Below are 18,381 nucleotides of genomic sequence, written 5' to 3'. Positions count from 1 at the left end.
AATTCTTGATTAATTCGGGAAGGCCCTGCAGTTGTGTATGGTGCCACCTCTGGGAAGGTGGCCCTGCAGTTGTGTATGGTGCCACCCTGGGAAGGTGGCCGTGCAATTGTGTATGGTGCCACCCCTGGGAAGGTGGCCTTGCAATTGTGTATGGTGCCACCCCTAGGAAGGTGGCCCTGCAGTTGTGTATGGTGCCACCCCTAGGAAGGTGGCCCTGCAATTGTGTATGGTGCCACCCTGGGAAGGTGGCCCTGCAGTTGTGTATGGTGCCACCCCTGGGAAGGTGGCCCTGCAGTTGTGTATGGTGCCACCCTGGAAAGGTGGCCCTGCAATTGTGTATGGTGCCACCCCTGGGAAGGTGGCCCTGCAATTGTGTATGGTGCCACCCCTGGGAAGGTGGCCCTGCAGTTGTGTATGGTGCCACCCCTGGAAAGGTGGCCCTGCAATTGTGTATGGTGCCACCCCTGGGAAGGTGGCCCTGCAATTGTGTATGGTGCCACCCCGGGAAGGTGGCCCTGCAATTGTGTATGGTGCCACCCCTGGGAAGGTGGCCCTGCAATTGTGTATGGTGCCACCCCTGGGAAGGTGGCCCTGCAGTTGTGTATGGTGCCACCCTGGGAAGGTGGCCGTGCAATTGTGTATGGTGCCACCCTTGGGAAGGTGACCGTGCAATTGTGTATGGTGCCACCCCTAGGAAGGTGGCCCTGCAGTTGTGTATGGTGCCACCCTGGGAAGGTGGCCCTGCAATTGTGTATGGTGCCACCCTGGGAAGGTGGCCCTGCAGTTGTGTATGGTGCCACCCCTAGGAAGGTGGCCCTGCAATTGTGTATGGTGCCACCCTGGGAAGGTGGCCCTGCAGTTGTGTATGGTGCCACCCTGGGAAGGTGGCCCTGCAGTTGTGTATGGTGCCACCCTGGGAAGGTGGCCTAGAATATGTAAGAAAATGGGCTAAGACTTAGGTATGATAGTACATACCTATAATCCCAGCACCTGAGAGGCAGAGGTAGGAGAATCTGTGAGCTAGAGGCCAGCCTAGTTTATATAGTGAGTTCCTGACCACCCAGAGCTGCAGAAAAACCTTGTCATTAAAACAAAAGGGCTGGAGAGATTAGCTCAATGGTTAAGAACACTGGCTATTCTTCCAGAGGACCCAGGTTCAAATCCTAGCACCCACATGGCAGCCCACAACTGTCCATAACTCCAGACTCCACATCCTCACACAAACATACATGCAGGCAAAACACCAATGCACATAAATTTTTTTTTAATTATGAAAATAAAACCAAACCAAAACAAAAGACAGAAGGAGCAAGTCAGGAAGTAACATGTTTTGCATCACTTCTCAGTTCTTGCGTTGACTTCCCTCAGGGACGAACCTGGAAGCACAAGATAAGATAAATCCGTTTGGGCTAAAGAGACAGCTCAGTGGTTAGGAGCACTGGCTGCTTGTGCAGAGAACCTGGATTTGATTTTCAGCAGCCACATGTTGGCTCATAGCCGTTTATAACTCCAGTACAAGCAGATCTGATGCTTTCTGACCTCTGCAAGATCAAGTATACACGTGGTAGGAAGACATACATGCAGGCAAAACACTGGGCGTGGTGGCGCACTCCTTTAATCTGAGCACTGGGGAGGCAGAGGCAGGCAGATCACTGTGATTTCGAGGCCAGCCTGGTCTACAAAAGCATGTCCAGGATAGCCAGAACTGTTACATAGAGAAACCCTGTCCAAAAAAACCCCAAAACAAACAAACAAAACCAGGTAAGGATTTATACATAATAAACCCTTTCCTCCTGCCACACGGCTTTAGTCATGTGCTTTATCACAGCAGCAGAAGCCCTAGCTATGACACTGTGCTTTGAGTTAACAACCATGGCCATTCAAATCCTCTGCAGCTTTCCTGCAATCTGTAGTGAAAGCCCAGCACTCTGGAGGCCAAGGCAGAAAAGTAAGGGTGTGTTTGTTTTTTGTTTTTCGAGACAGGGTCTCTCTGTGTAGCCTTGGCTGTCTTGGGCTCACTTTGTTGACCAGGCTGACCTTGAACTCATAGAGATCCACCTGCCTCTGCCACCTGAGTGCTGGGACTAAAGCATATGCCATAACTCCTGGCTTCCTTATAATTTCTATTGTCAGAGTTAGAATTTATTGTTAGAACCAAAGGCTTTTGAAAACTTCCATGAGTTTTTCAATATTCTCAACAAAAGCAAGTATTTATCATTTGAATGTAGGTATACATATCTACATATATGTATATGTTATTTTATATAAATATATATGTTAAATCACATGGTTATTCAGGAATATTTACAACAGTGAACTTTTTTTTTTCCAATGTATTTATTATGTATACAGTGCTCTGCCTGCATGTACCCCTGCAGGCCAGAAGAGGGCATCAGATCACATTATAGATGGTGGTGAGCCACCATGTGGTTGCTGGAAATTGAACTCCGGACCTCTAAGGAAGAGCAGACAGTGCCCTTAACCTCTGAACCATCTCTCCAACCCCAACAGTGAACTTTTTATTTTATTTTATTTTGGGGAGTTGAGATAAGATTTCTCTGTGTAATTCTGGATGTTTTGGAACTCTCTCTGAAGGTCAAGCTGACCTTGAATTCTGAGTTCTGCCTGGTGAGACTACATTGTATACCAAGCCAAACAAGCAGTACCATTCAATTTCTGAATGACAAATCATTCTTTTACCTTATAGGTATGTACTAATGAAGAACAGGACATTTTACAACGTGACTCAAACAAAAGCCAGAAGCTATTAAAGAAACTCATGTCAGGTAAAACCTAGGTTTCTTTCTTGCTTTCTTTTCGTTCTTTGAGACTGGGTTTTGGATGGCCTGGAACTCACTATGTAAGCCAGGCTTGTCTTAAACCTACCACTACCCCCTAGATACCAGGATTAAAGGTGTGATTTATTGCCTGTCTAAGATGCAGAGCTATCTATATATTTTGTCTCACTTATTCAACAATTTTCTTTTGGTGCTGCTGATCGAATGTGGGTGCTCACATATCCTAAGCTATGTCTCTAGTCCGTCTCCACCCCCCCCTACCCCCCCCCCCGTGTGTCTCCCCCTCCTCTTTCTCTCTCTCATACACACACACACACACACACACACACACACACACACATGTGTATGTATATGTATATGTTTTTGTTGTTGTTGTTATTTTTGTATTTTTCGTGACAGGGTTTCTCTGTGTAGCCCTGGCTGTCCTAGACTCACTTTGTAGACCAGGCTGGCCTCGAACTCACAGTGATCTGCCTGCCTCTGCCTCCCGAGTGCTGGGATTAAAGGCGTGCACCACCATGCCCGGCCTCAATAAATATTTTTTAAAACTTTGGTTTTTTTGAGACAAGGTTTCTCTGTGTAGTAGCCCTGCCTGACCTGGACTCGCTTTATAGACCAGGCTGGCCTTGAACTCACAGAGATACACTTGCCTGTGCCTCCCAAGTGCTGGGATTAAATGTGTGCGCCACTATTACTGCCTGTTTTTGCCTTTTTGAGAGCCTCCCCACTTGTTTTCTTTTTAGAATAAGATCTCATGTAGCCCAGGCTACTCTTTTTTTTTTTTTTTTTTTTTTAGTTATTACATATACAGTGTTTGTCTGAAGGTCAGAACATGGCATCAGATCACATTATGGATGGTTGTGAGCCACCATGTGGTTGCTGGGAATTGAACTCAGGACCTCTCCGAGAGAAGACAGTGCTCTTAGCCTCTGAGCCATCTCTCTAGCCCAACCCAGGCTACTCTTAAACTTGCTCTGTAGATGAGGAAAACTTAGAACTTTGGATCCTCTGTCTTTATTTCCAAAGTATTGGAATTAAAGGCATATACCACCATGTCTAGCTAAAACCATTTTTAAGAGGTAGAACAACATGCTTGTTAATTTCTGTCAATATTTTGCTTCTACCTTAGTTTATAGGGTTTTTTTTGTTTTGTTTTTGTTTTTGTTTTTTTGATTCTTTATGTAGCCTTGGCTGTCCTGGAACTCCCTCTGTAGTCCAGGCTGGCCTCAAACTCATGGAGATCCGCCTGCCTCTGCCTCCCAAGTACTGGGATTAAAGGCGTGCGCTACCAGACCTGGCTATAGTTTTTATTTTATATAAAAGTATAGGTTGTTAGCCGGGCAGTAGTGGTGCACGCCTTTAATCTTAGCACTTGGGAGGCAGAGACAGGTGGATCCCTGTGAATTCGAGGACATTCTGATCTACAAAAGGAGTCCAAGATAGCCAAGGCTACACAGAGAAACTTTGTCTCGAAAAACCAAAAAACCTCAAAAATTTGCAATGGTAAAAAGTAAATGCTATGCTTTTCCAGTTTTTAAAAAAAGATTTATTTACTTATTATTATGTATACAGTGCTCTGCCTGCATGTACACCTACAGGCCAGAAGAGGGCACCAGATCTCATTATAGATGGTTGTGAGCCACCATGTGGTAGCTGGGAATTGAACTCAGGACCTTTTTTTCAACTAATTTTCTATAAGTGGTTTTTGTGCTATGCTTTTTACCTTTCAGTGCTAAGTGAACCTAGAGTAGCACACACACTAGGGAAGCACGTTAAGCTATACCTCCAGCTTTTTTAAAGTTGTATTTTGAAACAGAGTCTCACCAAGTTGCTAGACTGATTGGCGTGCCGCCATCTTGCCTCATTAGCTGGAATTACAGATGATTAGCACCGTCCCCAGACTTTTTATTCTGCATACTTGTTTTCAGTTGGTCAAGAAGCAATCTATTGGGCTGGAGAGATGGCTCAGTGCTGAAGAGCACTTGCTGCTCCTTCACAAGGACTGAAGTTCAGATCCTGACACCCACATAACATCTTCTGGCTTCGGGCACATGTACCTACATACACATATATTCACACAAGTAAATAAGTCTTTAAAAATAGTCAATTGACTGCTTATTCTAATTTGTTTACCTTCTAGTTATTGGATATTTGTTTTAGACAGGCTATCTTTGTATAGCCTTGGCTGTCCTGGACTCTCTTTGTAGACCAAGCTGGCCTCAGACTCAGAGATCTGAGATACATTTTGTATCCTTAGTAGTCTAGATTTCTTTCTTTTCTTTTCTTTTCTTTGTTTTTGTTTTTGTTTGGTTTTTGAGACAGGGTATCTCTGTGTAGCTCTGGCTGTCCTGGAGCTCCCACTGTAGACCAGGCTGGCTACAAATTCTTAAATCCGCCTGCCCCTGCCTCCAGAGTTCTGGGCTAAAGGTGCGTGCCACCACTGCCCACCCGCCCTTGTGAAGGGCTGCTAGTGCCAATAGCACTCGATGTTGCTGATCCTGACCTCAAATGTTTCCACTTAAGTGAATGCTGCAGGCCATCAGGCTGTCGCCAGGCCTGCAAACATGTTCTTCACTGCTGCACAGCAATACAATGAACGTGTTCTTTGAGTTTATATCGTTTGCTTTCCTTATTGAATTTCAGGGGCAGAGAATCCTGGAAAGGTGGATGTCTCTACGAAGGATCTCCTTCCTCATCAAGAATCTCGAATGAAGTCTGGTTTGGAAAAGGCTATCAAGCATAAAGAAAAACTGTTAGAGTTTGACAGAACTAGGTATGGTCAGACTAACATGTGCTAAGACAGAAACTCATCCATAGATCCTGGGCATTAAAACATTATTATGGGGTGGGGGGTGGGTGGAGGGGCACACACTAAAGAGTTGGTGTAGAGATTAAGAGCACTTGTTGTTCTTGCAGAGACCCAGGTTTGATTCCCACCACCTTCATGGCAGCTCACAACCATCTGCAGCTCCAGTTCCAGAGGAATGTGCTTTTCTGACCTCAGTGGACTGGAGCCACTCACTCACACAGAGGGCACACATGTGCGTGTAGGCAAAACACTCACACATAAAATAATAAAATAAGGGGCTGGAGAGATGGCTCAATGGTTAAGAGCACTGCCTGCTCTTCCAGAGGTCCTGAGTTCAATTCCCAGCAGCCACATGGAGGCTCACAACCACCTATGATGTGATCTGATGCCCTCTTCTGCAGATAAAGCACTCATATACAATTAAAAAAAAAAATAAAATAAATATTATTTGACACTTGCTACCTTCCTAGGGTAGAGTGTGAAGGGCTTATGACAAAGAAGAGCTGGATGTTAGGGGGTTTTTATGTGTGTATTTTTTTTTTCCTTCGAGACAGGGTTTCTCTGTGTAACAGCTCTAACTGTCCTGGAACTCTTTCTGTAGACCAGGCTGGACTTGAACTCACAGAGATCCTCCTGCCTCTGCCTCTGCCTCCAAGTGCTGGGATTAAAGGCGTGTGCCACCACTGCCTGGCTCATGTTGGGTGTTTTTATTGCATTTTGCCTCTTGGTTTTGTTTTTGTTGGACAGGGTTTCACTATGTGGTCTTGGCTGGGCTGGAACTCTATTTGTAGTCCAGCCTGGCATCAGACTTGTTAAGATCTGCCTGTCTCTGCCTCCCGAGTGCTGGGATTTAAAGCATGGACCATCACATCTGACCCATCTATTTAAAAAAAAAAAATTCTGTACAAAGAACTTACAGATCACATTTATTTAATAATGGATTATCTAGGTGTTGGGTAAATATTTTGAAGATTATATTTTCAAATCGAAGAGCAGCTGTGTTAAGTGAATTGCTTTATACTGTCGAACAGAATAAATATTACACAGACAATATACAAATTTTTATGTTAAAGGCAGAATGAAAGAAAATTTAAATTAAGCAAAAACCAAGCCTGGCATAATGGCACATGCTCTAATCACAGCACTTGGGAGGCAGAAGGATCTCTATGAGTTCACAGCCAGCCTGGTCTACATAGTGAATTCTAGGACAGCCAGGACTAAATAGATCCTGTCTTAAGAAAAAATATTAATCAAAAACATTAGGCAATAGTATTTTAAAATTTCTAGTTAAAGCTGGGCATGCTGGTACATGCCTATAATCCCAGCATTTGGGGAGGCAGAGACAGGTGGATCTCTTTGAGTTCAAGGCCAGCCTGGTCTACAAAGTGAGTCCAACACAGCAAAGGCTACATAGAAAAACCCTGTCTCAAAATTTTTTTTTTTTTAAACAGGGCCTTAATTTTATAAAGAATACTGTCTTCTTGCAGACACGAGCCATATACTTTACTTAATTCAGAGCCCTTGAGTGCAGTAAGCAAGTCTGTGAATAAAGACAGTTTCTTGAGCTACTAATACAACTCTCCAGGCGCTGACTGTTACACACTCAGAGAAGCAAGGTCCTGTCCTAGGAAAGGCATGAAACACTCAAGGTTGGGTGCCCAGAGAAGCAAGGTCCTGTCTTAGGAAAGACATGAAACACTCAAGGTTGGGTGCCCAGTGAGGCAAGGTCCTGTCTTAGGAAAGGCATGAAATACTCAAGGTCGGGTGCTAGTAGCACACGTCTTTAATCCCAGCATTTGGGGAGGCAGAGGCAGGTAGATCTCTGAGTTTGAGGCCAGCCTGGTGTACAGAGCTTCAGGACAGCCAGGGAAACAACAGAAATCTTGTCCCGAAAAACCCAAATGAAAAAGAAGAAAATTGACCCTGAAGGCATATTTATGAATTCAGCAAATATTTATTGAAACTCATTGAAATATTTATTTTCAGCTCAGAGAAAAGCCTGACAGACAGAACCCTTGCCTCAAAGAGAGCAGACCTGCCCAGCTCTCATAGTCACTGTGAGCCTCAACTCCATTCTATACGAGCTGCTGAGACGCTGATTTCCTCTGTGAGGGCACAGGAGCTATTCACACTTTATTATTGGGGGAGGGGTAGTGGAGGTTGGTGCACATCAGGCTGTGCATGTCAAGGCCCCTGGTAAATCTTCTAATACAAAATCGTACCCTGAATATGAATTGTTTTTCTTATGCTTATGTGTATCACTAATTTGTAATTATGGAATAGCACTGTCTTAACTTAAGTTTATGGCTTTGGTGTAATCAATTTCTGTAAGCCCCAGGTTTAATGCTGGGTGAAATTGTCTGAATTCCAGCCTTCAAATTTCTTGTCATATGATCTTGGCAGTGTGTATTAATGAAGAGCTGGAGAGCTAGGAGGAGGGATGTAGAAACTGTTACAGTAGTAGATTTATAAAACATTAGCTGGCCCTGTCCCTTGCTTGCTGCGGCACTCGGCAAAGTGTCCTGCACCTCACCTGAGCAGCACAGTCAAGCCAGCCCTGGTGGTGTGTGTACAAGAGAGCTGGCCCTGAGGGTGTGAGAGTGGGAGAGCTGGCCCTGCACCTCACCTGGGCAAAGCACAGGCATAGGAAAGCTGATGGGTTGAACAACTCACTACCATCCAGGCCCAGACCCAGGACTTTGAGTTGTCCTACCCCTATTTATGAATAGCTGGGGCATATGAAGGGGCTGGTCCTAAAGAAGCAGTGACTTACTGAAAGTAAATCTGAGAAAAATACTGTGTGACACACCGCAGCTTCCATGGTGAAAACAGTTTTATTAATTAATTTCTTATTTATTTTAGGTTTTATTTTTATTATTCTTTTAGGAGGGAGGCTACAAGGGCTGAGGGCAAGTATGAAAAGATGGGGACATGAGTGGGATTGTAGTGCAGGATGTAAAATTCACGAAGAGGTTTAAAAAAAAGTCCAGCTGGGTGGTGGTGGTTCACACCTTTAATCCCAGCACTTGGGAGGCAGAGGCAGATCTCTGTGAGTTCGAGGCCAAGCTGATCTACAGAGTGAGTCCAGGACAGCCAGGGCTACACAGAGAAACCCTGTCTGGAAAAAAACAAAAATGAGAAAGAAAAAAAAAAAAACCCAACACCTAAGTATTAATAATTAAGCCAGAGGTCTGAGATTTCAAGGCAAACACCAACGGACCTATGAGCCTTTCAGTAATAAACCAGACCCCAGTGACCTGTAGGAGTAGGGTACCGAGTAAGTCACTAGAGTAACAGCGAGGATATGACAAAAGTAGGGTACATCCCAGGTGTCGGGCGCAAGCTGTGACACACAGCCAAGCGGGCTGGGTGGAAGTTGGATGCCAGGAAAGGAGGAGTATGGTGTTATGTCTTGCACTGCCTGAGGAACAGAACTAAACCTTGCAGTAGACAGAGGACACACTGCAGCTTTAAGTCAGGAAGAGTTCAGCCTGATCTTAGAATATTCTCTGCCTTCCATAGTTGAGACAGGAACCTCCACAACAGCAAAAGTTAAGCAGTATTTAGTCCATATTTGTCAACAAGTGACCTAATTGCTCTGTGTTCTTTTTTTCATTTTTCCTCCTCAGTATCCGAAGGACCCAAGTTATTGACGACGAGTCAGACTACTTCGCCAGCGAGTCTAACCAGTGGCTGTCCAGAGTCGAGCGGGAAGCCCTGCAGAAACGAGAGGAGGAGCTGAGGGAACTGCGGCACGCCTCCCGGCTTTCTAAGAAAATCACCATTGACTTCGCAGGGCGGAAGATCCTAGAAGATGAATACCCCCTGGCAGAGTATCACAGCAGGTCAGTGGGGGCTGGAGCGGCCTCCCCTCCAATGGGCCTGCTGCACAAACCTCAGCCCCCGGGTTCACAGCCGCACTGCCTGTGTGAGCCCATTGTGCAGTGCCATGTAGCTGTCATTCTGCTGCTCCTGGACAACAGAGAGAGTAGAGGTGGCCTCCCGAAGCTCGCGGGCCAGTTAGCCTGTGTGTGCAGTGGGAAACAGCAAGGAGAACTTGCTTCAGTCAGGGTGGACCAACACCTGGGGTTGTTCTCTGACTCCATACACTACTGTGACACTATCTCTCTCCCTGTCACATTCACATACATGGGTACATGCCATACATACAGAGATAAAGCCGATGGATGGCTCAGTAGGTGGAGGTGTCTGCTTGCTAAGCCTGATAACTTGAGTTTGATACCTGGCATCTGTATGGTAGAGGAAGGGTGCCAGCTCCATAAATTATCCTCCGATCTCCACACACGTGTTGGGGCACATGCATGCATGCACATTCTCACACACTAAATTAAAAAAAATAATGCTAAGAATAATGAAAGGCTAGAAGTATAGCTCAGTGGTAGAGCATTTGTCTAGCATGCACAAGGCCACAGATTCAACTCAGATACCTCACGTACACACACAAATAATTTTATAATGATGGAGTTCTCTATGGTAGTATATGCTTGTAATCATGGCACTTAAGACACTAAAGGCACAGGATACATAGTAGGAGGGTAGCCTGGACTGCAAAATGAATTTGAGGTCAATCTGTGCTAGGCTATATAGCAAGACCCTGTTTCACAGAAAAAAAAAAAAATTCCTAGCACTACAAAAAAAGTAAATAAATAAAATATTTAAGGTTGGGATTATAGCAAAGTGGTTTGGCACTTGCCTAGTGTCCTTCAGCTCGGTTTGGTCCGTAGCACCTCAAATAATATAAACAAAATATAAAATAATAATTGTTGATTTAGAACAGAAAATATATGAGTAGCTGAGGATTTTAAAAATGAACCATGAAACTAGGCACAGTGCTGCACGTGTGTAATCCTAGCATTTTGAGACAATGAGAAAAGTTCAAGAGTTTTCAAGGTGAAATAGTAAGTTTAAGGCTACCCTGGACTATGTTACTCTCTTTAAAGATTTCTTTATTATTATATGTATTATTATGTATTATTATGTGTGCATGCACACCCGCAGGCCAGAAGAGGGAATCACATCACATGCTTACAGACTATCGTGAACCGAGATGCGGTTGCTGGGAATTGGACTCAGGACCTTTGGAAGAGCAAGTGGCACTCTTAACCACTGAGCCATCTCTCCAGCCCAATGTTACTCTTTTTAATAAAACAAAGGCCTAAAACAACAACACCCCCCAAAAAGGTACAGTTTAGGTAGTATAGTAAGTCAGTGAGGCATGAGAAATGACAGTTTAGGTAGTAAAGTGCTTGATATGCAAAGAAAAGGATCTGAGTTTATTTCCCAGAACCTGCATCAAGAAAAAAAACAAAAAACAAAACCTAGGCGTGGTGGCAGTCCTGTAATCCCAGAGCTATGCAGGCAGAGATCGGAGACAGCTCCAGCTTCCTAGCTAGCCAGTCTAGTCAAGTAGGCAGGTTCCAGGTTCAGTGGGAGAGCCTGTCTCAAAAAGTAAAGTGGAGGGTGCTGGGCGTGGTGGTGCACACCTTTAATCCCAGCACTCAGGAGGCACAGATCACTGTGAGTTCGAGGCCAGCCTGGTCTACAAAGTGAGTCCAGGACAGCCAAGGCTACACAGAAAAACCCTGTCTCAAAAACAAAACAAAAAGTAAGGTAGAAAGTAATGGAGGACAACACCTCACACTGGCCTCTCGCCTGTACACACACACTTCACACTGGCCTCTAGCCTGTACACGCCCACCTCACACTGACCTCTAGCCTGTACACGCGCCCCTCACACTGGCCTCTAGCCTGTACACGCGCACCTCACACTGGCCTCTAGCCTGTACACGCGCACCTCACACTGACCTCTAGCCTGTACACGCGCACCTCACACTGGCCTCTAGCCTGTACACGCGCACCTCACACTGGCCTCTAGCCTGTACACGCGCACCTCACACTGGCCTCTAGCCTGTACACGCGCACCTCACACTGGCCTCTAGCCTGTACACGAATATGCTCATTTGCAACTGCATTTCTTTCTTTCTTCCTTCCTTTTTTTTTCTTCTGCCTTTATTTTTATTTTCCTTTCTATTTGAAAATCTGTATTTTTCAAATATTTATCTTTCCCTTGAACCCACATGGTGTAACACGTGAAATGATTCAATAATAACTGTGAGGTGAATTGTATGTATCCCATAATAACTACGGGATCTTTTCATGTATGGTACAGCATATGTATGGTACAGTGGTCTTTCACCTGCCAATTAGATTCAGATCTGCTGTATTGTTCAGTTTGCTTGTAGAGACAGGGCCTTGTTGTGTGTCTGTCTTTCTTCTTTCTTTCCTTCCTTCTTTCTTTTTTCATTTATTTATTTATTTATTTTTGGTTTTTCGAGACAAGGTTTCTCTGTGTAGCCTTGGCTGTCCTAGGCTCGCTTTGTAGACCAGGCTGGCCTCAAACTCACAGCGATCCACCTGCCTCTGCCTCCCGAGTGCTGGGATTAAAGGCATGGGCCACCATACCTGGCTTCATTTGTTTTTCAAGACAGCATTTTTCTATTTATTTATTTTTATTTTATTTATTTTAATTTTTTGAGTCAGGGAGCCTCTGCCTACCAAGTACTGGGATTATAAGCATGTATCACCACGCTCAGCAAAGAGGGGTTTTCTATGTAGCCTTGGTTGTCCTGGACTCACTTTGTAGACCAGGCTGGCCTCGAACTCAGAAACATGTTCCTGCCTCTGCCTTCCCAAGTGCTGGGATTACAGGTGTGCACTGTCATGCCAGCTCTGCTGTGTATTTCAAGCTGACCTCAAAGTCATAATTATGCTGCTTTAGTCTTCTAAGAGATGCAATTACAGACACTCACCACCGTGCCTAACCTCAGAGCTTCTCAACAGAAAGAGCTTTGTCTTCTCCACTTAGAAAACTGTGTCTGGGCCAGGTGCGGTGTCACACACATTTAATCACAGTAGTCAGGAGGCAGAGGCAGGCACATCTCTGAGTTGGAGGTCAGCCTGTTCTATGTAACAAGTTTCAAGACAGCCAGGACTACATAGAGAGACCCTGCCTCAAAAAACAGAACAAGAAAGGGCTGGGCGTGGTGGCGCACGCCTTTAATCCCAGCACTCGGGAGGAAGAGGCAGGCGGATCGCTGTGAGTTTGAGGCCAGTCTGGTCTACAAAGTGAGTCCAGGACAGTCAAGCAAGGCTACACAGAGAAACCCTGTCTCGAAAAACCAAAACCAAAACAAAACAAAAACAAAAAAAATATATATATGGATGGATACTGAATGAATTTTTTTTTAAAGTGTGTGTGTGCATGTACACATGTGTATGTATGTAGATGAGGAGGCCAGACTAGGAAGTCAGATTCCTTAGAATGGGAACCCACACTGCTCTCTGCAGGAGCAGCAAGCACTCACCCCTCCAGTCTAATCTAACCCACTTTGTAAACTGCAGAGCATATGATGGTTTCTTTCTTCCTTTTCTTCTTCGTTGGTATTTTATCTATTTTTATTTTATGTGTATGGGCGTAGTGCCAACATGCGTGTCTGTGTAGCATGTGCTTGTGGAGGTCGGAAGAGGGTGTTGGATCCCCGAGAACTGAAGTAAAAGGCAGTTGTGTGGTTTACACCAGGAAAAGGAGCCTGGGTCCTCTGCAAGAGCAGTCCATTTCTCTAGTCCCATATAAGTAAAAGGTTGCATCTGGCAAGTTTGAACACTCTAGAATAGAAAATTACCAGCTATTGCCTGCTTTTGATTTGTTACTACAGACTAGATGAGACAATACAAGCTATTGCCAATGGAACTCTGAACCAGCCACTGGACAGATCTTCTGAAGAGCCTTTGGGGATTTTGGTAAACCCCAACCTGTACCAGACCCCTCCCCAGGTTAGTAAATGTTCCTCTAATTGATGAGTCAGTTTTGACCCCAAATAGTCTTCTTTCAAGTATGTCTCTTTCATAGGCTTTAAATACCAGTGTCCTCTCAATATACCAGTCAATGATTATTCTTACCCACAGAGGCAGGGGGATCTCTGAGTTCGAGGCCAGCCTGGTCTACAAAGAGAGTTCCAGGACAGCCAGGGCTACACAGAGAAACCCTGTCTTGGAAAAAACAAAACCAAAACAACAGAGTAATAGGATATTTTGTTCAATCAGTAATCAGACCTGCTACTTTGACAGCATTTGTTTGTCTTTGTCGTTTGTGTGTGTGTGTGTGTGTGTGTGTGTGTGTGTGTGTGTGTGTGTGTGTATGTGTGTGTCTTTTTCGAGACAAGGTTTGTCTGTGTATGTTTGGCTGTCCTGGACCTCTGTAGACCAGGCTGACCTTGAACTCAAGAATCCACCTGCCTGTCTCCCAAGTGCTGGGATTAAAGGCGTGTGCCACCACTGCCTGGCCTGTTTAGCTTTCTGTGATACCAGTATGAGTCTCTGAAGTATCACATGAAGAATTATGGACTGAAATGTTGAACCCATCTTGAAAAATTATCCAGAATCAAGCATAGATCATTAAGAAGTATAAAGTGGAACTAATCACAGCTCTTTTGGTCATTATGTTTTTTCTAGAAGGTAGCATTGTATTTTTGTGCAGGAAATAAAGGTGCATGACTCCAAGCCTGATGACCTAGGCATACTTGTTTCGATAGGCCGTCCTGTGACTTCCGCATGTGTGCTGTGGCATGCATGTCCCACTCCAGTCCCAAAACGCATGAATGAAATGGAATTAAAAAACAGCAACAAAGCAGTGGTGGCGCACACCTTTAGTCCCAGCACTCGGGAGGCAGGGGCAGGTGGATCTCTATGTATTTGAGGCCAGCCTGGTCTACAAAGTGAGTCCAGGACAGCCAAGGCTACACAGAGAAACCCTGTCTCGAAAAACCAAAAAAGAAAAAAAAAAGAAAAACAAATAAAACAAAAACAACAAACTGGATGTGGTGGTTCTGCATTTAGTCTTATGGCTTGGGTTAGCAGATTTCTGAGTTCAAAGACTACATAGTATTTTCCAGGTCAGTTGGAGTAACATAGTGAGATTCTATCTTAGAAAACAAACAAAATGAAGCTGGGCAAGGTGGTGTACACATGTCATTGCAGCTCTCAGGGAGGCAGAGGTAGGCATATTTCTGTGAGTTTGAGGTCAGCCTGGTCTACAAAAGCAAGTCTAGGACAGTCAAGCCTACCCAGAGAAACCCTATCTCAAATAAACCAAACTGAAAACAAAAAAGCAAACAAAAATGGTGCAATATTGTTGCCATGTTTGGGCCTTTTAAGAGTTTATATTATTTTGGGCTGGAGAGATGGCTTTAGAGGTTAAGAGCACTGTCTGTTCTTCCAAAGGTCCTGAGTTCACTTCCCAAATATCACGTGGCTCACACCCATCTATAATGAGATCTGGTGCCCTCTTCTGTCCTGCAGGTGTTACATGCAGGCAGAACACTGTATACATGATAAATAAATCTTTTTTTTAAAAAAAGAACTTATAACATTTCAATATTTCTTGGTCTTGTTTCAAAGATGAGATGAATTTTAAAAAGAAGTGGGGTGGTGATGGCACACGTCTTTTATTCCAGCAGAGGTAGAGGCAGCAGGGTGGGATTGAAGACGGCCTGGTCAGTAGAGCGAGTTCCAGCATAGTCAAGGCTACACAGAGAAACTGTCCTGAAAGAAACAAACAAAAGCTCCCTGAGCAATGGCACAGATCTGTAACCCCAGCACTTGGGAGGTGGCAGCAAGAGAATCAGAAATACAAGATTTTTTCTGTGCCATATCAAGTTCAAGGCAAGCCTGGGTTACATGAAATCTTTTCTCAAGGAAAAAAAAAAAATGCTTGTATGATTTCTATTTACCAGCATTAGTTGCTGTGGTTCACCCTCCCTAAGTTCCTCCCGTGTCAGCAAAACTCTGCTGTGTTGTACTCCGTCCTATGCAGTGGGTAGACAACACTGGCTCAGCCCTGCCGAAGAAGGCTTCACTCTCAGCAGGACCAACGCTAGAGCTCGGCCTGCATCAGCACCAGCTACGGATCCAGGACCAGGAGTTCCAGGAAGGCTTTGATGGTGGCTGGTGTCTCTCTATGCATCAGCCCTGGGCTTCACTGCTTGTCAGGGGGATTAAAAGGTAAGAATTGGAAGTCAAAGTCTTAGAGTGTGACACATTTGATTTAGAATTGTGATTGATGCCCATTTGTACCAATCTACTGATGACTTATTGTTCAGTGCATGTAACTTTAAATAGGGCCAAGTATGCTGATGCAGACCTGTAATCAAAGCACTTAGAAGACAGAGGCAGGAGGATTGTGGCTTGTAGTCCAGCCTAGCGTGTATTAGCAAAATCTATGTCAACAAAGAAGAGAACCGGAAAGATTGATCAGCTAGCAAAGGCCCTTGCTATGGAAGTCTGTGTTCAATACAGCGAACCAATTCCTGAGCTATCTGCTAATCTTCACACCCCCACTCCCGTGTACACCACCCCACAATAAGAACATACGATTTAAATGTATAAAAAGCCTGCTTGGGGCTAACAAGATGAGGCAGCAGTTAAGAGCACTTCTTCCCCTTCTAGAGCAGCACCCACCCGGCACCGTACAGCTCCATAACTCCAGTGATCAGGGATCCAGGGTCTTCTGCTGGCTTTGCAGACACCAGGCACATTAGCACACATATATAATACAGTTAAACACTCACACATGTCAGTAAAGTAATTTTTAAAAAATTGCTGATATGTTTTTTGTTGGCTGGTTGGTTGGTTTTGTTTGTTCTGTTTTATGTTTTGTTCACTTTTGGTTTTTAAGACTTGCTTTGTTGTTTTAATTAACTTTTAAAAGTTCAGTCAACAGGGGCTGGATAGATGGCTCAGTGGCTAAGAGCACAGGCTGCCCAGCACCGACATGGCAGCTTGCAACTGTCTGTAGCTCTGGTTCCAGGGGATCTGACACCCTCACAGAGACACATGCAGGCAACACACCAATACACATGGTACTAATTTTTTAAAAAAAGTTCATTCAATCCCAGCACTTGGGGAGGCAGAGGTAGGCAGATCTCTGTGAGTATTAGGACAGCCAGGGCTACACACAGAAAGCCTATCTCCAAAAACAAAAAACAGAAACAAACTAACAAACAAACAAAAAAGGAAACACAGTGACACATCTCTCTATAATCTCAGGTATTCGGGAGTCTGTGTCAGAAGGCTGGTGAATCTGAGGACAGCTCAGTGAGATCTGTCTCAGAAGGATTAGTAAGATCAAGGGCTAGAGTTTAGCTTAGTGATGGGATGCTTGCCTGATGTCGGAAGGCCCTGGATTAACCCGCAGCACTGCAGAAGGGAAGAAGGGGACCTGACATGCTCACAGTGAAGCCAGGGTACCAGGGTTTTTGTCTTTGGAAGAAAGTTTATTGGAAAGACTCTTGTTTATTTTGAATATATTGTTTAGCAATCTTCATATTTTGATTTATTTGTAATTTGAAGCTTTGCTTAGCTAACCCAGAGCCATATACACTCTAGGAAAGTCTCCACTGTTGTCCTGCCTCAGTATCATTTGTTGTTGTGGGGTTTTTTGTTTTTATTTATTTATTGGTGATTTTTTTTCTCCCCCACCCCCCAGGCAGGGTGTCTCTGTAACAGCCCTGGCTGTCCTGGACTCACTTTTTAGACCAGGCTGGCCTCGAACTCAAATTGACAGAGATCCAGCTGCCTCTGCCTCCTGAGGTCTGGGGTTAAAGGTGCGCGCCACTAGGCCTGGCCTGCCATGTTTGTTTCTATTGCTTCCCCTGTGTGAATTATTAACTGTGAGGCTGTTTTATACTTTTTGCTTGGGTTTTCTGTCTCACTTATCTTTACAGCACATGCTCGTTATCCCTGTCCTCTTGTCTTCTAGAATTTTATATGTCCTAACAAATTTGCATACATTTTAACTGATGTGTATGTATTCTTTCTGAGATATATATATATATATATATATATATATATATATATATATATATATATATATATATATATCTCATATAGTTTTTAAAAATAGAATTTTAGTTTCTAAAGGAATAGCTGTGTGGCCCAAAGCTCATACTTTACAGATGACAAATGCAGGCCTGGAGGCAGGCAAAGGGAAGCTAGATTGTGCTGAATCACAAAATGAGACTTGAGGTTTGCAGAGTGTTCATGTACTCTACTGTTTAGGCTTCAGTTGTTTCTTTACTTTGTGGAAAGGGAACGCATCAACATTTAGAAGTGGCCGTTTGACTGCACGGGTCTTGCTGTTACCTGCCATTTCCTCTTTTATCTGCTGAGGCGCACCAGGCATTCCCCACTCAAGGCTGGGCTTTCTCTTGCTTTGGCTTTGTTGCTTCGTGTCCACGCGTGCAGTGCTGTTTGTGCAGAGAAACATGATCCCTCTCTTCCAGGACAGTCTCATTGCCGCCGCCTCCTCCTCCTCAGGTTCTGTGTTATTTACTCATCTTTTCTCACTGAGAAGAACAGGATGAGCAGCATCTGTCTCATAGCATTAACCCTTGGGAAGCAGTTGGTGCAGTGCTGCTCACACTTGTGGGACCATTTTCCAGGCAACTCTTCAGGTTATTTGGCCAGAGGGAAAAGCATATATTTACTAATTCCCCATAATGATTGCTGACAGTGTGTCTAACGCTCTTTTAATTCATCTGTATCAGGAAGTAAGAAGATGAAACATTCATAGCCCTATTTTTTGTTATAAGAATGAGTTTGAAGGTGGGTGTGGTGGCGCACGCCTTTAATCCCAGCACTTGGGAGGCAGAGGCAGGAGAATCGCTGTGAGTTTGAGGTTAGCCTGGTCTACAAAGT

General features: G+C 44.4%; 1 protein-coding gene and 1 long non-coding RNA gene across 2 annotated transcripts in view; one reads left to right on the top strand and one right to left on the bottom strand.

Annotated features, from left to right (window-relative positions):
- Trip4 (thyroid hormone receptor interactor 4) overlaps positions 1 to 18,381 on the top strand; it is a 49,488-nt gene that overhangs the window by 5,924 nt on the left and 25,183 nt on the right. Inside the window, exons 5-9 of the mRNA XM_051156689.1 lie at positions 2,708 to 2,786; positions 5,442 to 5,571; positions 9,237 to 9,452; positions 13,344 to 13,461; positions 15,500 to 15,687. Coding sequence (XP_051012646.1) covers positions 2,708 to 2,786; positions 5,442 to 5,571; positions 9,237 to 9,452; positions 13,344 to 13,461; positions 15,500 to 15,687 — 731 coding nt within the window. The remainder of the gene's footprint in view (positions 1 to 2,707; positions 2,787 to 5,441; positions 5,572 to 9,236; positions 9,453 to 13,343; positions 13,462 to 15,499; positions 15,688 to 18,381) is intronic.
- Positions 50 to 701, bottom strand: LOC127198655 (uncharacterized). The gene is made up of 3 exons (XR_007831830.1): positions 614 to 701; positions 237 to 312; positions 50 to 86 (listed from the first exon to the last, which is right to left on the bottom strand). It is a non-coding gene; the product is annotated as an uncharacterized LOC127198655 (long non-coding RNA).

The sequence above is a fragment of the Acomys russatus genome, chromosome 14, assembly GCF_903995435.1.
Source record: "Acomys russatus chromosome 14, mAcoRus1.1, whole genome shotgun sequence".
Lineage (NCBI taxonomy): Eukaryota > Metazoa > Chordata > Mammalia > Rodentia > Muridae > Acomys > Acomys russatus.
This window is presented reverse-complemented; position numbering and strand designations above follow the sequence as displayed.